General features: G+C 34.7%; 1 protein-coding gene across 1 annotated transcript; it reads right to left on the minus strand.

Annotated features, from left to right (window-relative positions):
• Nucleotides 1-10,489: 10,489 nt before the first annotated feature.
• LOC137829169 (uncharacterized) lies at nucleotides 10,490-11,808 on the minus strand. The gene is made up of 3 exons (XM_068635964.1): nucleotides 11,677-11,808; nucleotides 11,434-11,583; nucleotides 10,490-10,972 (listed from the first exon to the last, which is right to left on the minus strand). The coding sequence occupies exons 1-3, from the start codon at nucleotides 11,806-11,808 to the stop codon at nucleotides 10,490-10,492; spliced, it is 765 nt and encodes a 254-aa protein (XP_068492065.1).

An 11,808-nucleotide genomic window follows, 5' to 3' on the forward strand; every position in this document is an offset into this window, starting at 1 on the left:
AATACAGATGGATGTATCCATTTGAAAGGTAATCACCCAATCCTCAGTTTTATTATTCATAATTATTGTTCAATACTTAAAACTTGACATGTGGTGTAGGTTGATGAGAGATGCAAAACGATCAGTGGCTAATTTAGCAAGGGTAGAAGGTTCAATATGTGCATTCTATTTACACCGTGAAATAACTTATTTCTGTTCTCATTATTTCCAACATGTAAGCTTGTTGTCAAATACAAGTTTGAGAAATGATCCTCGGACTAGTTCAAATGAGGGAGTTGAATCAACATTGTCTGTTCTCAACAAATGTGGTCGTCCTAGTGGATCATGCAAAGAATATTAGCTAAATGATGATGAATATCGTTCTGCCCATGTACATATCCTCATCAATTGCAATGAAGTTAAACCAATACTTGAGTAAGTTAACAACAACATAATTTGTATTAATTACGTTTAAATTGCAGTTTATAACAAATTACTTATTTATTTCAAGATTGTTCTTACAAGTTAACAACAACAACGAAAAGGGTTCAATGAATATAAATAGACATTTTTCAGAATGGTTTAAAAACTACGTAAGTATTATTTTTAATTTAACAACTAAGTAAGTGTTACTTAATTTAACAACTATGTAACTATTTCGTAGGTTTATGATGAGAGGAATAGGGTGATTGACCCAAACATGAAAGCATTAGCTTGGGGACCTAATTCATCTACAACATCGTGGAACATGTACTTTGTTAATGGATACAAGTTCCATACAAAGTCATGGAGTGAAGGCAAGAAAACCACAAATTGTGGGGTGCATGTAAAAGGTGTAATAGAAGGAGGACAAGATGACTTCTTTGGCATCATCAAACATATTTATGAATTAGAATATCTTGGTTTGTGTAAGAAGATTCCTCTTTTCTTTAGTGATTGGTTTGACCCAACCAATAATAGAGGCACCAAAGTTCATTCAGAATATAACATTGTAGAAATCAAGATGAGTGGAAGATATATTCCATATGATCCCTTCATTCTTCCACAAAAAGTAAGACAAGTTTACTATGTGCCTTATCCAAAGATATGTAGGAACTTGCCTGGTTGGAGCGTGGCAATCACAACAAAACCCCGAGGTCATGTTGAAGTTGATAACATACAAGATGATTTACCTTATCAGTTTGATGAAAAGCCTAATGTGTTACCAGTTAGTAGAATTGAGGAAGTAGAAAGCTTAGCTGACACATTAATTGTTGAACTCGTCAATGATGATGTTATGGAAACAGTATGTAATGATGATGATGAAGATGAGGTCAATGAATCAAGTCAAGATGATGAAGAACATGATGACAATGACATGAACAATTGGGACTTTGAATAGCTTCTGGAAAATTAAGTAGTTCAACACTGTTAAATAACTTATTCAGCTTTGAACCTCTTGTTCCCATATGCTATAATGGGGGATGAACTATCTAATTAGTGTAAAACTTTTCTTGACAATCACAAAGGAATTTGACTTTTTAACCGTAAGTATTTTAAGAATAGGGAAATTTCTGATTTGTTACCTGTGCAGAAAATAAAAGTGTCTTTTTCTTTACGACAACAATATGCTGCTATGTATTATTCAGGTGAAATTTCTATACAAAGTTTAACTTTAGACACTTATTGGGTTAACTTGGATTAGCATCAGTGAATGAAACCTGTAAACAAAATCATTATGTGTTCTAGATATAAAATAAGTTTAGAACCAAGCAAGGAGATCTAGAGCAAACAAAGTCCAATAAACCAGTAAAAGAAAATGTTAAATATGACAAAATCTGTACTAAATATATCAAAAAAGGAATCCCATGTATGGTCTAGTAACAGAACACATTGAATGAACACAATTATTTCCTATAACTTTCTTCATAAATTCTACTGGTGCTTTGATATTATTGTGTAGATTCTTACCCTTCTGCAATTTGGAGGATATACACTGGTGCGGAATTCAACTGATCTGTTTCGAAGTTTTGGGTTTGATACGGAGCCAGTCCTCATTGGGCTCATCTTGTTCCAGGTACATTTCAAAATTATTGTCTTATCACCTAAAATATTGTTTGCTTGATTTTGATTGGATGTACATCTTTCTGCAGCATAAATACAATCAATTTTTTGTGCCAATGATTGGATAATATTTGTTTCTTTTAAGATAATTAACATGATATACTAAATTTTTAAACATTCAAATTAGTTAATGCTAAATAGAATATGTATTTGAGATGATGCCTTTTGTTCGTTAGCCATCCATATAATATGTAGAATCTGTATCAAAATAGTTTAAATTTTTCTATCAGCATGAAAGATCACATTTTTGTGTTGACTGAGAAACTTTCTTACCCAGGTTGGTGATTTTGGCTTATCAAAAATTAAGCGAAATACTTTGGTTACTGGTGGTGTGCGAGGCACATTACTTTGATTCTCCGCAAATCCATCAAGCCTATTGACCATGTATCTCTCAAAAGAAGACATGGTTGGCATTCCATCTTCCTGATTTCCAGCACCAGCACTGGGTCCAGCATCTTGATTTATTTCAAGATGATCTTCATGTTGAAAATCCATATCAGCTGCATGTTCTTCTTCTTCAAGATCAGCAGCAGCACTTGATGAGGCACCATGGTCACCATCTTTGCTTATCCATTTGCCACCTATTTTAGTGAATCCCATTTTGCTGAGAAATCCATTGTTCATCTCTTGAGTTGACTTCACCAACTCAGATGTTTCATCCTCCAGATTCACTTCAAAATACAGCAAAAATTTAGAAATCAAAACAGCATATGGATAGTGATAGTCACTTAACCTCATTGCTTTTTGCATGTGCTCCTTGATGATGTGGATCCAATTTATTTTGATTTTCTTCATTATACAGTAGATATACACAAGGTCCTCCTCTGTAAGAACAGAATGATTGCTCCCCCTTGGAGTTAGAATCCAAGTCACAATAAGGGCCAGCAACCTTTCATCAAGCCTCAAGCCACCAACCGAACAAGTCCTAATTGAGCATTTTGATTCTTCAAACAACTTTTGTAGTATTGGACTTTGTTGAAATCCTCCACTACACCAAGGTTCCCCTTGTTGACTCTGAGGCCATAGTACTTTAGACCCACCACTGCAGTCCACACATCATAGGTGATCACCATATCTACACCTTTCACATGAGAGACAAGGTTGTTTCCCTCAAATTTGAGATTTATATAGAACACTCTAATCAAATCTGGGTAGATGTTCGCCTTCATCTCCAAGAACTTTCTGAGATATTGATCTTTGAGCAGGGTTCTTACATTATCTAGCTTTTGGCTTTTCAACCAATCAAAGCAAACAACTTTGGGGTTGTTTATCACTTTGGTGCTAGTCTCAAACCTATACCTTTCAATAAGATCATTATCACCAGAAAACCATCCTTCTAGCCTTCCTCCAGACCTTACTGCTCTAGTTTTAACTCTCTTTGAGGTAAGAGGAGTTGATTCCATGATGGCAGAGAAGAAGCAGAGAGAAGCTCACACAAGAATTGCAAGAGATGTTGCAAGAGACGTTGCAATTGGTTGTTCTTGTGAAAGAGATCAGCTACAACAGATTTTATAGCAAAAACAGAATCATAAAGCATTCAATGACATGAGTGGGTACCAGATTTTCAGAGAGAAAAGACTTGACCAAGCCCTGCACAGAAAGCGTCAGAAAAAGCAGAAAATCACATGGTCATCACATGTGATCTTTGACTAGTCATAAAAGCTCTTAAATTTTGAAGATTGTGGAATATATTCCTTTATGACTGTTGTAACTTCTTTCTGAGCGTGATCAGCTTTCAACACAGGTTCATTGACCAAGGATTCTTTCTTTAATTTGATCTGCAACGGATAGAAATTCAAAAAAGAAATTAAATTGATTTCTTCACAATGCTGTCAGACACAAAACAATCGGTTGTTTCGAGGAAACAATTGGTTGTTTTTCTACAGCAGTCAAACTGATTTTGAATTTTTAATCATGAGCATAAAGACTTCAAAGCAGATGAAATTGAACATTTTAAAGAAGATATTCAATCATGAAAATGAACTTAAAACAGGAATTAAGAACAGAGATAAGGAAGGTCTTATCCTTTATGATGTTCTTTCAATGAGCCATGTGCTTTTTGATCAAGAAGCCTTATTTAACTGTTGAGAGCCTTTGGACAGATACAGAACATTGATTCAGCTTCAATGTTGTTCTTTTTCTTCCAAGAACTTGATCATTTGACTCAGTCCTTAACACTTCTTTAGATTTCCTGCATAAACATGAGTTCAAGCAACAAGATTTGGTCCCTTCACAAATGTGGGTCCATTTGATTTCTTTTTATCATTTGGAACCTCACATCCTTTAGGAATCCATTTCATGAAGCTCGTGGGAACAGAAAAATTTCTTATTTTGCAAAATCTAACCGAATGCCCTTTTTCATGCAGTAAAAGCATGTAACAACCGGTTGTTTCGACTTAACAATCGGTTGTTTTACTGGCTTTCTTAAAAAAAAATTGAAAACTTATCTTGTTTGTTTTATGGATTAAAACCTAAACCAGCCTTTCCAAAAACACAGCTTTGAGATGCCAAGACATTCTCAAAGTTAGATTTCCCTTTCGAAAGCTTGTCCACAATATTAACAAGATAATGCAATTTCTTCTCAAGGTTTTCACAATTTTCACAAATGAGAGTGTCACACTTGCAAGAAGAATTTTTGAAATGTGTTTCAAGATTTTTAAAATCCTTTTTAGATTTTTCAAGCTCTTCTTCAAGTGACTTCACTCTCTTTTCCATCCAGCTATTAAGTTCTTTCAATCGGTTGTTTGAAAGAACCAATTGATTAGCTTCATCGTGAGTTTCTTGAAAAGCTTCAAGTAATTCACTATAATTTTGTTCATTTAAAGAAGCACATGAACTTACTTCACTTGAGCTGCAAGACTCATCATCTCCTTCAGCAATCAAGCATAAGTTTGCCTTTTCTTCCTTACTTGATGATGAGCTTGTATCATTATAAGCTCTTCTTGATTTACCTTTCTTCCCATGCTTCTTGAAGTTTCTCTTCCTTCTGTTGGGACATTTAGTTTTAACATGACCTTTCTTTTTGGATTCTAAAGAGAAAGATTCAGCAGAAGTTTCTTCTTTTCCCATCAATGCACTCCTTGGATTCTTGTGATACTCTTCAAGAGTATTCCACATTTCTTTGGCAGACCTACATTCTGAAACCTTGAGCAGTTCATTAGAATCAAGTACAGATACAATGATGTTCATAGCTATACAATCAAGATGTTCTGTTTCAGAAGAATCATTTTCAGATATAGGCATGAGATAGTTCTTTGTAATGACATTCCAGATTTTCCTATCTAAAGATTTAACAAAGAATTTCATTCTTATGCACCACAAATCATATTTCATACCACAGAACAAAGGTAGCTTGTTTAAACATGCACCTTCCCCAAAAGAAAACTTTTCAGCCATTTAAAAAACAGTTTTAGGATCACACTTGAATAAATTTCAAGAACCAAGCTCTTGATGCCAATTGTTATAATGGATGGCTTTAAACTAGAGGGGGGGTGAATGGTTTAAAGAGGGTTTTCACAAACTTTTAAGCCAAGAATGAAATTACTTCGAGAAACAATTGATAAGGAATTCAGTTTGCCAAAACACAAAGCAAAAACAACAGCACCAGAAAAACAATTGGTTGTTTATACCAGTTTACAAATATTAAAACTGAATTTAAAGAGATTAAGGATAGAGAGAATGCACACAGAGGTTTATACTGGTTCGCTCTAAACCCAGAGCTACATTCAGTCTTCTCAGAAACCACTAAGGAAATCCACTAAGCAATCAACCCTAGATCACTTGCAACACAACCAAAGAACTGACTTTGATCCCCTCAAGACACACACTTCTCTTGGTCAGCACAACAACACTAAGAATGTTGATCTTGATCCCCTCAAGAACACACAGCAGTTCTCAGCAGCACACAGAAAGTTTCTTTCAAAAGATACAAAGGATTACACTTGTTACAGAAAAAATCTGAAATCAATACAAGATGAAAATCCTATCTCACACTCTTTGATCAAACTCAATCTCTAAGCAATCTCAACTTTTTCTCTTAATCAAAATCAGTTGTTCTAAAAACACAAATCTGTTTTTCTGTATTTAGACAAAGTTGTTGTTTGTTATCAAATCATAACAAACTTATTCATTGCATTTAAAGATTGGTCAAAGCATTAAAAACTGGAGCGTAAATAGTTAGAAAATCATTTAATGCTCAGTCAAAGCACAAAACATTTTTTTGTTATGGCACCAAAACAAACAATCGGTTGTTTCCACGAATCAATCGGTTATTTTGGTTTTGACAGCAAGTCAACCATAAAAACAATTTTCAACCTTTCTAAAAACACCTAAGTATAAAACAATCAGTTGTTTCGACAAAACAACAGGTTGTTTTTCACTTAGTTTGAAAAACACTTTTCTTTTAAAAGGATTGAGAATGCCTATGCTTTGGATTCAATCAAGAGTGGATTACATATTAAATCTACCCCAGATCCTATCTAAAAGACAGCACAACAACAGCAAGCACATGTAGCCTTTCATCATCCTTCAAAAGGTTTGGATTCTTCAAAGCTTGAACACACTTGGTTCAACATGTTTCTCCTTATACCTCTTGTATTATACCAGTCATGTCACTCGTGGCTCCAGCAGTCCAATATTTGTCTACTCCGACACTCTTTCCGACTTACAGTCCATTACAGTCCACATCTACTCCCTCATTAGTTCACTTCTCTAGTGCTCCATCCGTTCATGTGACTCCTCAAATTCTAGTGCAACCCACTCTTACATTAGTTCAGCCCATTCAGGCATCAGTGCAACCCACTCATACATCAGTTCAGCCTACTCAGGCATCAGTGCAACCCTCCCCTGATACGCCAGTACAACCCACGACACACCATGATATCCCTGATGAAGAACATGATGGTAGTGGGAGGGTCATCATTCGACCAGTGGGTAAAGGATAAGTTTATTATCTCATTGAACTTTATTGTGAATTGTTTGCTATACTTCATGTTTAACATTTTTGTTTGCATGTTTTGTAGATGGACACCTAATCATTGTGCTACTAAGGCAATTGGACATGCAATTAGGTCACAATTTAGGGGTCCTTACTATCACTATAACGAAACACCAGAGGAAGTCCAACTTAAATGGTGGACTGAATTTAAGGTGATCTTAACATAACATTTTCACTCATTTCCATTTAAGCATTTATTATATTCAATAACTTTTATTTAAATTTGTTGTTCTTTTTACAGACTCAAGTGACTTGGGCCCCTCATGATGAGTGGCAAATTAGAAAAGTGTACGAGTCAAAGGTGAGAAAATGCCTCTCTGATATGCTTGGTAAAGCTAGGATGAAAGTAACTAGACCTAACTGGATTATTGAACAAGCATGGATTGGTCTCTTGGACTATTGGGATTCGAAAAAGTTCAAAGAACAATCAATCCAAAATAAATTGTATAGGTCATCAACTCAAGGTGGGGCATTGCATAAGCCTAAATTTAGTAGATAATATCTAATATTGGTAACTTTTCCATTTATTTTAGGAACGAAAATTTGGCCGGCCGGTTCAACCCGATGAATTATTCATAGCCACACACTAAGAAGGATGGACTTTGGGTAGATAGTCGTGCCAAACAGACTTACGTAAGTTATTACTCTACTTTTGTATACACGATTTATATTTCTAACTTATTATTGCCCCACTTACAATTTTCACAATGAACTAGGAAACCTACCATGAGCGATTGAAAGCCCTCCAATCAGACAACTCGGAAGGATCAACTTCCAACAGCCAACTGATCAATCCAACAACAAAACTTCAATGCTGGAAGGATGTTGTTGGAGGCAAGAGTAGAGGTCGATGTTATGGCACTGCAGACTTGGCTTCCAACATTCGCCATGGAGTGTCTTCCCTAACCCAACCTTCAATACTTGCTCCTTCCAGTGATTACTTTTCTCATAATGAACAACTTCATCAACAAGTGAAGCAAGCAAATGAAAGAGTCGATCAAGCAACTCAAATAGTTGCTCAAGCAAATCAAAAGTGTGCAATGTTGGAGGATAAAATAAAGTTCGTGGAGCAAAAGTTAACCATGATGATGGAGCGACAACAGGGTGACACCTCAACAAGCACAAGTCAGGTTCACCCTCACTATGCTCGAAACTTTGATGATCAACCCTTGCCTTGAGTTCATCATTTTGTAAGTTTTCTTAAAATAATATCTATGTATGGTACTATAACTTGTTTTTCCTTGTATTAACTAGATTATGTTTCATTACCTTCATTGATGTCGCATACTGCTCTTGATGAAGTTTGATAATGTACAAAATAATCAAAAAGTAGAAATTTCTTTTCCTTTGGTGGGTGATTAGATAGTAGCAGATACTGATTTGTTGTAAGCAGGGTAGGCTTTAGTAGCTCAACTTATGATTATGATTATGATTATGCAGGGGGAGTTAGATATCACGAAGTAACTGCTAGGATTATGATGGTTTTCTGCTGTAGTTTTGGGTGCTGGTTTTGCTGGTTTTTATGTTGTGCAAATGTTGGTTTGCTGCTGCAGTTTTGGTACTGCTTTTTGTTGGTTTAATGCTGTATAAATGTTGGTTTTCTGGTGCAGTTTTGGTGCAGTTTTGGTGTTGGTTTTATGATGTACAAATGCTGGTTTTCTGCTGCAGTTTTGGTACTATTTTTAGCTGGTTTTATGTTGTATAAATGTTGGTTTATGTTGCAGTTTTGGTGTTGGTTTGGTGTTGTTTTGATGTTGTTTTTGCTGCAGTTTTGATGTTCTTTTTGGAGCCTAGGCACTGTTGTTTTCAGGTTTAGTAGCAGGGTGTTAAGCATAGTTTGTTTGAGTGTGTGTCCTTGTTCTTTGGGAATGTTTGTAGTCATTTGTTATGTGGATGATCTCTTTAGTTTTAGGTTCTTTCTTGTTATGTTAAAACAAGAACCAAAGGAACCTAGATCTTTATGCTTGTTATTTTGTAAGCTTTCTTTGTATAAGGATTGGGACACCCCTAAAGTGTTCCCCTTTAATTCAATTGACATGTTTCCTGTCTTGGTGGCATTCAGAGGAAACTGATACATTTTGGCACATATTCATGTTCATGAGGCTAGAACTTAAGAGTGTGTAATTTTGAAGCAATAAGAGAGGGGAGTGAAAGAGAAGAAATAGAGAGATAGAGATATAGAGAGAGAAAGCCAAAATTGATGTTCCAAGTTAGAACTCAACCTTTGTCTGAGGGCACCCTATATTAATATGGCCCTTGGCTTTTTGTCGGCAGATAAAAGGTTAAAAGCAAAAAGAAAACATATCAAAATTATCACACTTAGAAAGCTCACATCATTATCTCATGCAGACATCTCTCATCTCACATTAACCTTGTTTACCCCAAAACACCATTTAGTTATTTGTATATTCGTTGCTTACCTTTCTTATTTTCCTCTTCTGTTCTTCCCTTGCTTTTTTTCTTCCTTTGACATGCAAATAGAATAAACTAGAATATTTATTTTCTGAATGAAGCAAAATATACAAAGTTGGTAATTTGTTTGTGGAAATTTTGGTTTGTTTGGAGGGTAAAATATTAAGAGTGCAATTAGCTTTGCAGACAGAAGTAACTATTAGGCTTATGCTTTATCATTATGAACTACAGAGTTTCAACATTTACTTTACTTAACGCTCTCAATTTTAGCTTTTTAATTAAAAAATTTAAATTAGTTTTAGTATATAAGATATAGAGTTTTACCATCATTATAAATCCTCATACATTTTTTTCAACCAAACTAACGTAACTAAATATTTCTTAAAAAAAAGTTATAAATAAAATTGTTTTAGTAAGAAAAACATTTATTCATATTAGATTGCTCCCTAAAATAATTTTATCTTGAATAATTATATTGAAAAAAATGAAATAGGTAAAAAATAGGATAAATGCAATAAGAAAAAGAGAAATAAAGTAATTTAAAATTGATTTCACATTAGTTAATGTAATTTTAAAATTGATTTATTTTAATAAAAAATAGTTTTCTTTTTTAAATTGATTTATTTCAATAAAAATATATTTCAAACTGGAAACTAGAAACTGTAGTTACGTGAAATTCTTTTGTGTGTCAAACTTGTAGGCTAAGCCTACACTTTTTCAAATAAATAATATAAAAAAAATATTTTGAAGGCTAAGTCCACGCTAATTTGTTGCCAACATGAAGGCTTAACCTACGCTTATTGTGTGCCCCTCATAGCTAAACTCACTCTACTTGGACATTTTGAAGGCTTGGTCCACGCTAATATAATTTTGTGTGGGCTTAGCGTGGGTCAAACTCACAATTTTTAATAACTACTTGGACATTTTGAAGGCTTGGCCCATGCTGATATAATTTTGTGTGAGCTTAGCGTAGGTCAAACTCACAATTTTTATAAATTTCTAAACTCCTTGTAGGCTAAGCCCACGCTTGACCCACGCTTGACCTACACAAAAAACACGCTTAAGTAATCCAAATTGGCTATTTGAGTGTTGTTCTTTGTTAATTCCCATAGTTAAAATCTTCTTTTTTAGTCTTCCAGACATCTTCTTTGTGGGTGGTGGCAATACATTTGGAATTTCATTTGTCTCCCAAACATGTTGACCATTGACTAGGTAGACAATTGGGGAGTACACATCTGCATATGTGGCCTTATGGAACCAATTTGGGATGAAGTTAACTTCATCCACATTCAAAAATTTCATTGTACACAACGCATGACAACAAGGAATTTTTGTCAACATCCACTTGCAGTAGCTACACTTCATCTTCTCTAGGTTGACCACAAATTTTTCTCCAATGGTAAACATATGTCTGACCTTAAATAAATGTTCTGCAGAAGAACTATCATCATCCAATTGGTTAGGTATATGTAACAACTCAGACTAATTGTGCATAAATCAATTTTAAAAAGTTGTATGAGTGTTCTGATTTAACATTGGTATCAAATATCGAGTTTGATGTGTTTCCTGTTGTACTTTTCTTAAAAATTTTGGACAATTTGATCCTTGAAATGAAACAAAGTTCAATATGTTATTTTCCCATCTCTGCATTATATAAATCTTGATGTCTTCTAGCATGTTGATGATTGGTTTTGCTCGTGCAACAACAAACACACTATTAAAACCTTCACAAATATTGTTCAGAAGTGTGTCACATTTGGGAATGAAGGTAAACATTGATCTTGACATAAACCTGTTAAAAATATAAGAAGACATTAGTTATATACTTGGGATAAATACAAAAGAAGTATGTGAGGATATGAATGCATGCCTTGGAGGTAGTGCAAACAAATGTTTGAAAACCTCATGATGGACTTTTGTTGGTCACACTTGCCTGCACATACATCTGGTCCCCTAAAATCTTCAATTAAAAGTTGCAAAAACCATGTCCATGGATCCTTGCATTCAACCTCCACCACAACATATGCTAGTGGTAGCATCTGCTCATTTGGGTCCCTCCCAATTCTTGTTAGCAATTCACCATCATAATATCCCTTCAAAAAGCATCCATCTAAAATAATGATGGGCCTATAGGATATAAAACTATCCTTGCAGACCTTTAAGCAAACATAAAATCTTTTAAATACTTTCATCCCATTAATGTCTTCAACTTTGACTTTAATAGTGGAACCTGAGTTTGAGTGCAGAAGTTCATGAGCATAGTCATAAATTCGTTTATACTGCTCTTTGTATGAACCATGCACATTCTTCAATGCCAT

The sequence above is a fragment of the Phaseolus vulgaris genome, chromosome 7, assembly GCF_000499845.2.
Source record: "Phaseolus vulgaris cultivar G19833 chromosome 7, P. vulgaris v2.0, whole genome shotgun sequence".
NCBI classification, from domain to species: Eukaryota; Viridiplantae; Streptophyta; class Magnoliopsida; order Fabales; family Fabaceae; genus Phaseolus; species Phaseolus vulgaris.

Bases quoted from the DNA above. Each gene is read 5' to 3' on its own strand.
- LOC137829169 (XM_068635964.1), bottom strand. From the start codon at position 11,808: ATGGCATTGAAGAATGTGCATGGTTCATACAAAGAGCAGTATAAACGA. The intron at 11,584-11,676 runs GTATTTAAAAGA...TGCTTTTTGAAG, and splicing joins AAGACATTAATGGGATGAAA to GGATATTATGATGGTGAATT. The intron at 10,973-11,433 runs GTATGTGCAGGC...ATGCACAATTAG, and splicing joins AAGATTTTAGGGGACCAGAT to TCTGAGTTGTTACATATACC.